This window comes from Rana temporaria, chromosome 3 (genome assembly GCF_905171775.1).
Source record: "Rana temporaria chromosome 3, aRanTem1.1, whole genome shotgun sequence".
NCBI classification, from domain to species: Eukaryota; Metazoa; Chordata; class Amphibia; order Anura; family Ranidae; genus Rana; species Rana temporaria.
Window position 1 is genome coordinate 442,834,271 of NC_053491.1, and position 15,063 is coordinate 442,849,333.

At 45.5% G+C, this 15,063-nt stretch overlaps 1 protein-coding gene across 2 annotated transcripts in view; it reads left to right on the forward strand.

Moving 5' to 3' along the window:
- Positions 1-15,063, forward strand: part of GCDH (glutaryl-CoA dehydrogenase) — a 55,204-nt gene that overhangs the window by 36,844 nt on the left and 3,297 nt on the right. For both annotated transcript variants that reach the window (XM_040346487.1, XM_040346488.1), the window contains 3 exons: positions 3,496-3,712; positions 6,739-6,842; positions 11,840-11,965. In XM_040346487.1, coding sequence (XP_040202421.1) covers positions 3,496-3,712; positions 6,739-6,842; positions 11,840-11,965 — 447 coding nt within the window. The remainder of the gene's footprint in view (positions 1-3,495; positions 3,713-6,738; positions 6,843-11,839; positions 11,966-15,063) is intronic.

The window sequence follows — 15,063 nt, forward strand, 5'->3', positions numbered from 1 at the left end:
TTTCAAATTTCGACGCGGGAACGACGGCCATACTTAACATTGGCTACGCCACCTAGGGGGCAGCTTTATCTATAAGGCGTATCTCTTACGGAAACGGCGTATCTTTACTGCGACGGGCAAGCGTACGTTCGTGAATCGGCGTATCTAGTCATTTAGATATTCTACACCGAAATCAGCGGAAGCGCCACCTAGCGGCCAGCGGAAAAATTGCACCCTAAGATACGACGGCGCAGGCCATCGTATCTCAGCTAGGATTAAGTGTATCTCAGTTTGAGCATACACTTAAACTTACGACGGGCTTAGATTCCGAGTTACGTAGCCGGCGTAACTCTTTGTGAATCCGGCCCAAGATCTCTATCTTCTCCCCTGTCAGAACTGTGATCTGCCTTGTTTACATAGGCAGATTACCATTCTGCCTCTCTGGGGAACGATCATGGGTGGCCGGTGGACCCGCTGGACCCGCTGATTGGCATCCTCTGTGTCCGATCAGCACACAAATCGTCCCCCCCAGTGTCTATTACATGAAATAACGTACAGGTACATTGATTCACGCGATAGAGCCGACCTGCCACAGTCCAGGTGCGATAGGCAGTCAGCAAGTGGTTAAAGTCAGGCCACAGCATGCACATTGCACATTTAACGATTGACTTTTGTTAGACGGGCATGTTGGAAATCTTTTCAGCCTGTGCAGGCACTGATCAGTGTCTTCTAACAGTGGAGAGTCTCTGCAATCAGAAATACAAGGTCCCAGCGGGAAGGACTCCTCTATCCACCTAGATTGTGGGAATGGAGGAATCTATTCCCTTTTTTTTTTTTCGTTCACTACGCTTGCTGAACAAAGGAGAAACGATCCATCTATGGCTAGCTTTACACTCATTGGGCTGTGCATTGTCACTCTAAAGCTGGTCATAGATGGTTTGAATCTCGGCTGGTTCAGCAGGGACCAGCCAATATTAGAACCAGGCATGAGCAGGCTGACTGTACCCAAGTTTATCGATCAACTTGGGTACAACCAGCCTGTCTGATTTTTCATGCAATTATTGTCAGCGGGAGTACACAATGGCTCCTCAGGAGGGATTCCGCCATTAACACTGATTCTGTTGATGGGAAAATCAATCAATTTTCTCTCCTGCAACCTGTGGATGCTGGAAAGAAAATGGTATCATCTATGGCCTGCCTAGGTTGCAGCTGGCATTATATTGAATAAAAACTGATTGGCCCGGATTCACAAAGCACTTACGCCGACGTATCTTGAGATATGCCGCGTAAGTCTATCTATGCACCGTCGTATCTGTGCGCCGTGCCCACAATCTGAGATACGCCTAAAAATAGGCTTCCTACGACCGACGTAACTTGCCTACGCCGTCGTACCGTGGGCGCATATTTACGCTGGGCGCATTTTCCGCTCCCATTGATTTTCATGCACATGAGGGAGATACGCCAATTTACGAACATAGTTGCGCCCGGCGCATAATATACGCGGTTTGCGTAAGTCGTACGTCCGGCGTAAAGTTATTCCCCATATAGGAAGCACAACTCATGCAAAGGTATGGACCAGGGAACACAGCCGTCGTATTTTACGTCGTTTACATAGTACGTGAATAGGGCTGGGCGTAGGTTACGTTCACGTCGTAGGCAGTGATTCGACGTATCTTAGGCAGTTGTTTCGACGTGATTCTGAGCATGCGCACTGGGATGCGTCCACGGGAAGGCACATGCGCCGTACGTTATTCGTAACTTTGACACTCAGTCCTTCATTTACATGGGGTCACGCCTCATTAGCATGGCTCACGCCCACCTACGCTGGCTTAGGCTGAGGAAACCCAGCGTAGATTTGAGAGCGACTGGGGGCGAGTGCTTTGTGAATACTGTGCCTGCATCTGTGCATGCGCTGCGCCGGCGTAGCGTAAAAGAGATACGCTACGGCGGCATAAATATGTGCCGATGTATGTGAATCCGGGCCATTCTCTCTGTGTTTGTCTCCTTAATGATCCCCCTCTGTGTAAAGCTGTCTGTACTTATTGCAGTCTGATTATACAATCTCAGGTAGAGCTATATAATATCAGACAAGCCCCCTGCACTACCTAGGCTGGCCATGCATTCATGCAAATTTCTTTCCTTCAGCCACAGATTTGAAGGAAAGAACATTGATAGATTTTCCCATCAACACAGTCAGTGTTAACGGGAGAATCCCTCCCGCTGGGCTATTGTATTCTGACAGCAGGAGATTTCCCAGCCGTCAGAATACAATGATCACTGCCGGCAGCTATAGCCACCAGCAGTGACTGAGCAAAAAAAAACACAGAATCTATAGATCAACTTCAATACAACCAGACTGCCCAAAGATGGATTACAATTAAGCCTGATTCACACCTATGCAGGTTGCAGTTTGCATATTCCAATACACAGGGCCAGATTCTTAAACGAGATACGACGGCGTATCTCCAGATACGCCGTCGTATCTCTGAGTTTCGCGCGGTCGTATCTATGCGCCTGATTCTTAGAATCAGTTACGCATAGATTTCCCGTAGATCCGACTGGCGTAACTGTGTTACACCGTCGTATCGTAAATGCATATTTACGCTGGCCGCTAGGTGGCGCTTCCGTCGAATTCCACATCGAGTATGCAAATTAGCTAGATACGCGAATTCACGAACGTACCCCCGGCCGATGCAGTACGTTTACGCCGTTTACGTTAGGCTTTTCCCGGCGTATAGTTACCCCTGCTATATGGTGGCGTAAGTGCGGCGTACCAATGTTAAGTATGGCCGTCGTTCCCGCGACAAAATTTGAAAATTTTACGTTGTTTGCGTAATTTGTCCGTGAATGGGGCTGGACGTAATTTACGTTCACGTCAAAACCAATACGTCCTTGCGGCGTATTAGGAGCAATGCACACTGGGAGATTTCCACGGACGGCGCATGTGCCGTTTGTGAAAAACGTCAATCACGTCGGGTCACACAACATTTACATAAAACACTCCCCCTTGTTCCAAATTTGAATTAGGCGGGCTTACGCCGGCCGATTTACGCTACGCCGCCGGCACTTACGGAGCAAGTGCTTTGAGAATACAGCACTTGCCCCTCTAAGTTGCGGAGGCGTAACGTAAAGCGGATACGTTACTCCCGCACAAAGATACGAGATCGTACGTGAATCTGGCCCACACTTTTCATCCATTGAAGTCTATGGAACCAAAAAAACTGAAAAAAAGTCCCCAGCCCTTTGCATAAAATGCAGAGATGAACATGACCCAATAGGAAACCATGTTAAATGGACTGTAGTGTGTTTCTGCAAAACTGAAAACGCATTAAAAAATGCATAGGTGTGAGCCAGGCCTAAGTCTGTTTTTAATTTTGCTCGGTCTGTGTCCGGCTTTAGTTGCGGATAGGTCTAACAGCGATTGTACAATCAGATTGCAATGTGTATGATCAGCTGTACCTCACTTTAGTTCTCTAAGCTGCGTTTAGATTTATTGCAATGCTTCTTGTTTTGTAGGATCACCAATTCCCCCATTGCAGACCTGTGTGTGGTGTGGGCAGTGTGTGAAGATGGCAAAGTTCGCGGCTTCTTAATAGAGAGAGGAACAAAGGGTCTGTCCACCCCCAAAATTGAGGGGAAGTTTTCTCTGAGGGCTTCTGCCACTGGAATGATTCTGATGGATGACGTGGAAATACCGGAGGAAAACCTTCTGCCCAATGTGTCTGGGATGGGGGTAAGACTCTATTCATATACATAGATCATTCCTAATATTTGTTTTAACCACTTCAGCCCCGGAAGGATTTGCCCCCTTTAATGACCACGCCATTTTTTGCGATACGGCACTGCGTTGCTTTAACTGACAATTGCGCGGTCGGTCGTTCGACGCTGTGCCCAAACAAAATGGATGTCCTTTTTTTCCCCACAAATAGAGCTTTCTTCTTGTGGTATTTGATCACCTCTGCGGTTTATAATTTTTGCGCTATAAACAATAAAAGCGAACATTTTGGAAAAAAAAACAATGGGCCAGATTCAGATAGGTCAGCGGATCTGATTTACGTTACGCCGCCGCAAGTTTTTGAGGCAAGTGCTTTATTCAGAAAGCACTTGCCTGTAAAGTTGCGGCGGCGTATCGTAAATCCCCCGGCGGAATTCAAATTCCGCGGCTAGGGGGCGTGTAAAATTTAAATCAGGCGCGTCCCTGCGCCGAACGATTTGCGCATGCGCCGTCCGCTAAATTTCCCAGCGTGCATTGCTCCAAATGACGTCGCTAGGACGTCATTGGTTTCGACGTGAACGTAAATTACGTCCATCCGTATTCGCAAACGACGTTAAAAATATAAAATTCGACCCGGGAACGACGGCCGAACTTAACATAGAATACGCCGCATATAGCAGGGGTAACTATACGCCGGAAAAAGCTGAACGCAAACGACGTAAAAAAAATGCGGCGGTCGTTCGTTTATGAATCGGCGTAACTCCTCATTTGCATATTCCTCGCGTATACAAACGGAAGCGCCACCTAGCGGCCAGCGTGAGATTGCAGCCTAAGATCCGACGGTGTAAGTCATATACACCTGTCGGATCTTAGGGAGAATCAGGTGCATAGATCCGACCGACGAAACTCTGAGATACGACGGCGTATCAGGAGATGTTTAACCTTTTGCTATAATAAATATCCCCCCAATTAAAATAACAAATGTATTCATCAGTTTAGGCCGATACGTATTCTTCTACATATTTTTGGTTAACAAAATCGCAATAAGCGTATATATTGCTTTGTTTGCGCAAAAGTTATAGCGTCTACTAAATAGGGGATAGATTTATGTCATTTTTAGTATTTATATTTTACTAGTAATGGTGGCGATCTGCGATTTTTAGCAGGATTGCGACATTGCGACGGACAGATCAGACAGTTTGGACACTTTTTTGGGACCAGTGACATTTATACAGCGATCAGAGCTAAAAATAGCCACTGATTACTGTATAAATGTCACTGGCAGGGAAGGGGTTAACACTAGGGGGCGCTCAAGGGGTTAACTGTGCTCCCTAAGCAGGTGTAACAGTGGGGGGAGTGTACTGACTGGAGGAGGAGAGAGATCGTTGTTTCTAATCCCTAGAAACAGCAGATCTCTCTCCTCTCCCTGACAGATTGCGGAATCTGTCTGTTTACATCGACAGATCCCCCGTTCTCTCTCTCTCTCTCAGGAGCGATCGCGGGTGCCTGGCGGACATTGCGACCTCCGGGCACGTGCATCAGCTCCTACGTCACGCTGCGGGTGCACGTGCCTGCCAAGTCTATTTAAAGGGCCGACATACAGCTACGGCAATTTGCCCAGGAGAGCCAACCTGCTGTAGTATAATGACGGCAGCAGGTCAGCTAGTGGTTAACCACTTAAGGACCGCCTCCTGCATATTTACGTCGGCAGAATGGCACGGCTGGGCACATCCATGTACAGGTACGTCCTGTGCTAGTACCCAGCCGTAGGTCGCGGGCACGCGGCCCGGTCCGAAGCTCCGGGACTCGCGGACCCGATCGCCGCTGGAGTCCCGCGAACGGTCCCCGGAGCTGAAGAACGGGGAGAGCCGTGTGTAAACACAACTTCTCCGTTCTACACTGTGGCGGCGTCATCGATCGTGTGATCCCTTTTATAGGGATACACAATCGATGATGTCACACCTACAGTCACACCCCCCTACAGTTAGAAACACATATTAGGTCATACATAACCCCTTCAGCGCCCCCTTGTGGTTAACTCCCAAACTGCAATTGTCCTTTTCACAGTAAACAATGCATTTTAAATGCATTTTTTGCTGTGAAAATGACAATGGTCCCAAAAATGTGTCAAAATTGTCCGAAGTGTGCGCCATAATGTCACAGTCACGAAAAAAATCGCTGATTGCCGCCATTAGTAGTAAAAAAAAAAAAAATTTAAAAATGCAATAAAACTATCCCCTATTTTGTAAACGCTATAATTTTTGCGCAAACCAACCGATAAACGCTTATTGCAAAAAAAATTAACAAAAATATGTAGAAGAATACGTATCGGTCTAAACTGAGGAAAAAAATAAATTTTTATATATTTTTGGGGGATATTTATTAAAGCAAAAAGTAAAAAATATTGCATTTTTTTCAAAATTGACGCTCTATTTTTGTTTATAGCGCAAAAAATAAAAACCGCAGAGGTGATCAAAAACCACTAAAAAAAAATTGTGGGGAAAAAAAGGACGCCAATTTTGTTTGGGAGCCACGTCGCACGATTGTCTGTTAAAGCGACGCAGTGCCGAATGGCAAAACCTGCCCGGGTCCTTTAGCTGCCTAAAGGTCCAGGTCTTAAGTGGTTAAAGTGCACAAAAGGGTCAAGCAACAGGTTCACTTTAGAGCGGGCGCCCATAGCTGCACATACCTAATTTCCTTTCCGCTGCTCACAGGAGCAAGCAAAGGAAGCCAAGTGTAAGCTGCAAGTCAAACCTATTCGGAGCCAACATGGGGCTGAAGATTTTCTCCCCATCATGTGACATTGCTGTGGCCTCAGCTGTCTCTCGGTGACGTCACCTGGGAGAGAAATGAATGAATTCCATGTATCAGGTATATTACTTTCCTTCCCAAAGAGACAGAAGAGTAAAGGGAAGCTAAATATAACCAACCATAAAGTTTTATGGCTAAAGTGCATGGGCTTCTGCATGTTTGCAAATATTCCAAATAACCCTTCCTATAACTCTTCATTACATTTACAATGTATAACTGTGTTTTTGTTGCAGGGGCCATTTGGGTGTCTGAATAACGCCCGATATGGAATAGCTTGGGGTGCTCTGGGTGCTGCGGAGTTCTGCTTCCATACAGCCAGACAGTACACGCTGGACAGGTATGTATTGGGGTACACGGCGCCCTCTTCCCATGTTGGGTGTCTCTGAGGTGCAAGGGGCTAGCTGTGCTGTGATGTGGGCGAAGGCTTATTTTTTGTTTTTGTTTTTTACCCTACTAGAATACATTTGTAATTTAGGGCTTATTCACACTATGAAGAGACCTACATTAATCTACAGGGTGGGCCATTTATATGGATACACCAAAAACAAAAGTTTGATTCAAAATGGCCGACTTCAAAATGGCCGACATGGTCACCACCCATCTTGAAAAGTTTCCCCCCTTACATATACTAATGTGCCACAAACAGGGAGTTAAAGCGGAGTTCCGGCCACAATTTCACTTTTTAAATATAAATACCCCTGTAATACACAAGCTTAATGTATTCTAGTAAAGTTAGTCTGTAAACTAAGGTCTGTTTTGTTAGGTTGTTACAGAATTTAGACACTTTATAAAATAGAAATTGACTGGGGCCATCTTAAGTGTGGGCATCATGAAGCCAGACTGTATGACTTCCTGGATTTCAGCCTTGCAGACCTCGCACATGCTCAGTGCTGCACAAGCAGTGTCAGATCAGGTTTCAGCACCTGTGCTGTCCAAGTCACATGATTCTTTGAGACTGGGGAATGCACAGACTCCTGGAAAGTTACACCCACTACATTCCCAGGAGTCTGTGCGGTGTAGGTTAGGAAGCATTAAGCACCTAGGTGCAGGAAGTGGGAAGATTAACTATTCTGCCTAGCAACAACACTTTGAAGGCATCTAAAAAAAAAAATGTTTTTCGTAAAGGACTAATGACATTTTTTTAAAACTACTGATGTAATGTTATATTTATGGGTGGAACTCCACTTTAATATTACCAACCATTCCCATTTTATTAAGGTGTATCCAAATAAATGGCCCACCCTGTACACAAATCAACCAGGCTAATCGCTAGCTTTATAAATCCATGTCATCTTTGCACCCTGTTCACCCACAACGCTGCCTTTAGGTGGGTTGCAGTGCATTGAATTTTTCAGCTGTGAAATAATAAGGGAAAAAGTACATATGGTATGCAGCCGTGAGAAAATCTGCAGAAAATGTGGTTCCCCCATATATGACGGATTTTAAGTAGAAGCTTTTCCCGAACCTGAATTGCATTGATGTAAATAAAAGACTTTTAGAGTGCCTTGAAAAAGTATTCATACCCTTTGAATTTTTCCAAATTTTTTCATGTGCAACCAATAAAATAAATGTATGTTTTTGGTTGTAACATGACAAAATGTGGAAAATTTCAAGGGGTATGAATACTTTTTCTAGGCACTGTACATGTTCATCTCTTGCCCTTCAGAGGGCTGCCAGGCAATCTGTTGTCGCCAACATGTCATTTGAAGCCCCCACAGACCCCTTACTGAGTTTTCTATTATTTGTATTGGGTTTAGTTTGTCCCCAGAAGTGGTCCCTGAAATACCTGATCCATTTTGATCTGTGAAAACTTGTGTCAAATCTTATATTCTGCACTCAAAAGTGAAATTGAAAAACAAAAATGCTGACAGGTGGGGTTTTATGACAGAAGAGACCCTATTGGTCTCTTCTAAAAAAAATGCTTCTCCCCACCTATTGGTGGTAATGTACATTTCGCTGCGCATTCGTAACGCAGCGTATAATAATGGCAGGACTCCCATGCGTATGTTTAGGAGTGACGTTATCGCGGCCTGGCCACCCAAGTGTCAGATCAGATGAAAGCCAGTAGGAAGACCAGGAGAAGATGGAAGTGCCCATGATTAGTGTAGCGGTCAGGGGTTAACACCGTTCACGATCTTCCATTCCACCAACCACGACAGCTTATCCGACAATCCAGCCGACAGGACCCATTCTATTTCCCAGAATAACGAGACACACAGCTCTGTTACTTGTTCCAAAATGAATGAATACTTTTAATGGTACACTCAGCTTGTTATATACAGTTACAAGCATGCTACAGTTAATCACAGGGACAATGAAACTCTCCACCCCCAACATCACACAATGGGGGCTTTAATACACATTCAGATGGACTAATTACTAATCATTATCCAGACGGTCTGGCTCTGCAATAAGTGATCCCCACCTGTTATACAAAACACATTCCTTTACTAAACATAATTGACATGCTAATTCACTGTACCTGAGAAGTCAGACATCTGACCGTTCAGACTGCCAACACATATCTATCATCAATAGACTTTTCACACAAAACAGTGTCATTAGCATACACAATGAAATGGTCTGTATAAGCAGACCTAATTAGCACAATGGACACAGAATGCAATCACAGCAAGACACTTAAACATCCCACAATAGGCAGCCTTAATTAGCATCTCAACAGTCTATGAGACATTCTTATTGCCCTGTTGGGGGTCAGAATAAACAACCTGTAATATTCCAAGATCCTGCAATACATGAATTATCATTAATGTCCCATCTCATGTAATCCGAGATATCATTTCTCAGTCATCTTATGCCACCAAAGGAACATAGGATGACCCTAGACCCAAGAGTCATTAGTACAGCTGGCACAGGAGTACCCCGCATCCTTCAAAAGTCTCTGGGTGTCACGGGCCATTCCGTTACAATTAGCAAGAGCACTGACAGCACAGGGCTGGAGGGCATAGTTTGTGAGGTAAGCCTGCTATAACATGCGGTGCATACTGGCACATTCTGGCATAAATCTCATGGGGTCCTTTATAATTAAAAAAAAAATGTAGCAGTGTTTAATTACGCTTTATTGCTGACCTTTTCACCTCGTCAATCCTGATCTGCTTAGACAGCTCAGGTTTCCTGGTCTGCCTGTCATGTAATGCTCCGCAATCTTTCGCCAACCTAGCCCTGGCTAATCTTGTCTGTGCATGTCCAAAGCCTTGCAAGGTTTCAGAGGCTAAAGGGAATACTGTGCATGCTAAGGCTATTTAAAGAGGAGCTCCAGACCCCCCCCCCCCCCCCAAAAAAAGAAAAAAATTAAAAGTCAGCAGCTACAAATACTGTAGCAGTTGACTTTTAGCCCCCGTTCACACCTAGGCGTATATACGCCTGTAGTACGACGCCGCAGCCGCCCCTGAGACGCTGGAGGGATGATTTCACATTGCCCTCTATGGAAATGGTTCACATCTCCACGCCGAACGCCGTACGCCTGCCGCCTGAAAACAAGTCCCAGACCTTTTTTTCAGGCGGCTTTCGGCGTTCGGCATAGGAGATGTGAACCATCTCCATAGAGGGGGTAAGGCTGCATTCACAATCGCGGCGTTTTGTCGCCGCAAATCGCGGTACAAAACGCCGCAATTTGTCGCCGCAATTCGCGGGACAAAACTCCGCGATTTTGTACGCCAAGGTGTGAATGCAGCCTTAATATTAGGACACTTACCTGTCCCAGGCATCCAGCGGTGTTCTCTTCTGAGACGATTCTTCAATTAGTTATCGTCTGCTGGTGACTCCATCTTGACTAAGGGAAGCTGGCACAGCCGATTTCCTACTGCGCTTTGTTAAGGTGGTTTTAAACCCTTACAAACCACTTTTTGCTACAGGTAAGCCTATAATATAGCTCACCTGTAGCTACCCTGGATATCTCCTAAACCTGCACGGTTTAGGAGATACCCCCTGTATCTGCATGTGCCGAAGTCGTCGTTGCTTCAGTTAGACTGTGCTGCTACCGGCGGCTCCCGCTCGGGAGTGATGTCACGCGGCTCTGGCCAATCACAGAGCCGGAGTCCACAGCCCCCGGAAGGAAGAGGGGCGAGAAGATGGACGCAGCCTGCACAGGGGACACAAAGTGTTGCATAATGGGCTAGTATGCGATGCATATTAGCCCATTATGCTTTTATAGCTAGATTCAGAAAGAGTTAAGCCGGCGTATCAGTAAATACGCCGTCGTAACTTTGAATCTGCGCCGTCGTATCTTTAAGTGTATTCTCAAAATGAGATACACTTAAATCTAGCTAAGATACGACTGCGCCGTCGTATCTTAGCTTTCTACTTAGGCCGGCCGCTAGGGGCGTTTACGCGGATTTACACCAAGAATGCGTAAATCATCGAGATACGCCTATTCACGAACGTATGCTTGCCCGTCGCAGTAAAGATACGCCGTTTACGTAAGGTGTTTTCAGGCTTAAAGTTAGTCGAACAAAAAGCTGGACTAGCCAATGTTAAGTATGGCCGTCGTTCCCGCGTCGAATTTTGAAATTTTTACGTCGTTTGCGTAAGTCGTCCGTGAATGGGGCTGGACGTAATTTACGTTCACGTCGAAACCAATAAGTCCTTGCGGCGTAATTTGGAGCATGCGCACTGGGATACGTCCACGGACGGCGCATGCGCCATTCGTTCAAAACGTCATTTACGTGGGGTCATGGTTTATTTACATAAAACACGCCCACCTCTTCACAATTTGAATTAGGCGCGCTTACGACGGGCCATATACGCAACGCCGCTGTAACTTAGGAGGCAAGTGCTTTGTGAATACAGCACTTGCCTCTCTGACTTACAGCGGCGTAGCGTAAATACGATACGCTACGCCGGCTGAAACATACGCCGCCCTACGTGAATCCAGCTATTTGCAGTGAGCAAAAGAGGAAGTAAAACCCATCCGGGTTTACTTCCTCTTTAATAAGCTGATGTCTTCTGGGACCCGTGCAGTCCCTGGAGGCTGCGGGAGAAGAAGTGGGGGGCTGAACGTCCGGCTCAGTTCGCCGGAAGTGGGAGTGGGTACCTGTCAAAACTAGGTACCCACTCCCATCCAAAGGTGGTAAATCGAGGGGGCGGGGCTTCCCCTTTTGGGTGGAGTTCCACTTTAAATAGGGCAGCTTTTATAAATGATACATGACCCAGGCATTGACACACTAGCAAGGCTGGTATGTACTGTAACTATATTTAACTAAAATTGGATGATATGTGACCGTAATGGTAGGTCTGCATAAACCCAATTCAGAAGCCTTTCAAGTAGTTGATCCAGTTTTGAGATCCAAGCCTGATTCTTTGTTCTTCATACAGAATTCAGTTTGGTGTTCCGCTCGCCAGGAACCAGCTGATTCAGAAGAAGCTGGCGGATATGCTGACGGAGATCACCATCGGTCTGCAGGCCTGCCTACAGTTGGGGAGACTGAAAGACGAGGACAAGTATGTACCAGTCACCACTGGATTGGCTTCTTTATGAAATGTCTGTGAAGGTTCTCATTTATCCAAGTCATGATAGATCTAGGAGACGTTGGTCACATTCAGCTGGACTTGTTCTGTATGTTGAAGACATGTTGTAGCTTCTCCAAGCCAATTCTTTAGTCCTTCAGCTCCTTAGTGAAATGCTATTCTTCATGACATCAACCACAAGGCCCTTGTCGGAGTAGTCTTACCACACGATCATTTATTTATCTGCTTCTATGGGCCAAAGTAAAAAGGAAGGACCAAGATGTACTTACTGCCATTGTTGAGCCGCCACCGATTCTAAGAACGATGAGGCGTGCTGCGTGTTATTTTAGTTTTTTTCTAGTGGTGAGGGTTATCCTCGCTGTCAATTTTTATATTATGGTCTGTGTGCCAGCTGGGGTATGCCAGTCTTCTAATTTTTTTTTTTTCACCATTGTCAACGAGACTAAGTAATGGAAATCCTAAAATTTTGAGTCGTCATAGGAAAAGTGAGGGGAAATCTTCCAACTTATGGAAATATATTCTGATGACGAATGTTGGACCAGCCGCGGCAGGTTGGCTCCGCTGGGCGAACAGTCCTAACTCTACATCGGTCGCTTTAAGCGGTGCTAGCAGGCGTGCGCCCGCCGCATCGTGGGGGTGCCGATGCTAGTGACCGGCGCTCGCGAAGACCGCCAGCCACGAGCGATCTCCGGGCAGGAGAGGCAGAACAGGGGCGGGCGTGTGTGTGTAAATACACATATTCCTGTTCTGTTCAGTGAAGAAATGCATATCGTGAGTTCCTAATAGCTAGGAACCACAATCTATAATTTCCTCTAGTCAGTCCCATCCCCCTTCAGTTAGAACACACATCAGGGAACACAGCCCCTTGATCGCCCCCTAGTGTTAACCCCTTTCCTGCAGGTGATATTTTTACAGTTATCAGTGCATTTTTATAGCACTGATCGCTGTATAAAAATTCCAATGGTCCCAATAATGTGTCAAAAGTGTCTGATGTGTCCACCATAATGTCGCAGTCACGATAAAAATCGCAGATCACCACTATTAATAGTAAAAATAATAATAAAAATACTATAAATCTATCCCCTATTTTGTAGACACTATGGCCCGGATTCACAAAGCACTTACGCCAACGTATCTCAAGATACGCCGGCGTAAGTACAAATGTGCGCCGTCGTATCTGTGCGCCGACCCACATACTAAGATACGCCTAAAAATAGGCTTCCTACGACCGACGTAACTTGCCGACGCCGTCGTATCGTGGGCGCATATTTACGCTGGGCGCATTTGCCGCTCCCATTGATTTTCTATGCACATATGCAAATGAGGGAGATACGCCGATTCACAAGCGTAATTGCGCCCCGCGCATAATATACGCGGTTTGCGTAAGTCGTACGTCTGGCGTAAAGTTATTCCCCATATATGAGGGCAACCCATGCAAAGGTATGGACCAGGGAACACAGCCGTCGTATTTTACGTCTTTTACGTAGTACGTGAATAGGGCTGGGCGTAGGTTACGTTCACGTCAAAGGCAGTGATTCGTCGTATCTTAGGGAGTAGTTCCGACGTGATTGTGAGCATGCGCCGTTCGTTTTAAGTACTTGGATGGCACTCGGCCCATCATTTGCATGGGGTCACGCCTCATTAGCATGGCTCACGCCCACTTCCACCTACGACGGCTTACGCCGAGGGAACCCAGTGCAGTTTAGAGGCAAGTGCTTTATGAATTCGGTGCTTGCCTCTCTGCGCAACGTCGGCGTAGCGTATATTAGATACGCTACGCCGGCATAAATATGCGCCAATGTATGTGAATCCGGGCCTATAACTTTTATCAATATACGCTTATTGCGATTTTCTTTACCAAATATATGTAGAAGAATACATTTCGGCTTAAACGAAGGAAAAACTTTTTTTTATTATTTTTTTTTAAATTGGGATATTTATTATAACAAAAAATACTAAATATTGTGTTTTTTTTTTTAAATGTCGCTCTTTTGTTTATAGCGCCAAAAAAAAACGCAGAGGTAATCAAATACCACCAAAAGAAAGCTCTATTTGTGGGGAAAAAAGGATGTCAATTTTGTTTGGGTACAGCGTCGCATGACCGCGCAATTGTCGGTTAAAGTGATGCAAAGAATGGCCCTGTCATTAGGCAGCCAATTTTTCCGGGAGTGAAGTGGTTAAAGACAGGAGTTCCCAGACTCACCCCCCTATTTTGGGGATTTTTTTTTTCAGTTTCTGTGGTTTGCAGAGCAAGAAGTGAAGGCACCCAACAGGACACAGACAGAAAACAAAATAACTTTAAGACCCCTTTCACACCGGCAAGATTTTTCTTCCACTTTTGCCTTACCAAAAGCGGAGAAAAAATGCATGACTATTAAATCCTATGGAACGCTTCAAGCTATTCAGTTGCATTTTTAAAAGTGCTGCTTTTTTGGTGCATGAAACTGCATCAAAAACGCACCTCCCTATTGAAATGAATGGAAAATGCAGCAAAAAAAGCATCAAAGTTGCATCTTTGAAGTTTTTTTTCACAGTTGCAAAAAGGACCAGAAAAGAGGTAGAAAACAGCAAAAATGCATTTTCTACCGCGTTTTAGCAATGGAGCAGTGTGAAAGCAGCTTAAAGGTTTTATCTGGGTCATCTCAGGGTTGGTTGTCAGACAACAACATCCTTCATGTGACCAACCTGACTTGTTATCACTCCATAGTGAGACACAGAGGCTCATTGCTGAGGTAAAAGCTGTATCCCTGGAGGATGCAATTTATGCACAGTAGACTCAGGAGTGCTTCTTTTCTGTAACAGAATAAGTATTTCTCAGGAATGGTGTACAATGTTAAAACACTGGGCTTCATTGCTTCTGGTTTGTCCCTCCATTGCGTCTGTTCAGGTTCACCTTCATGTTCTGAAAATGTCACCCAGACAGCTCAAAATCCATCAAAAACTGTATTGTCTCCCATACAATAACAATAGCCAGCCAGCACTTGCTGACTGTGCTGTTGGTGAAAAACGGCTACAGCACAGTCACCCAGTTCTAGGAGGGTATCTATTGACCTCCCAGAACCCCACCCCCT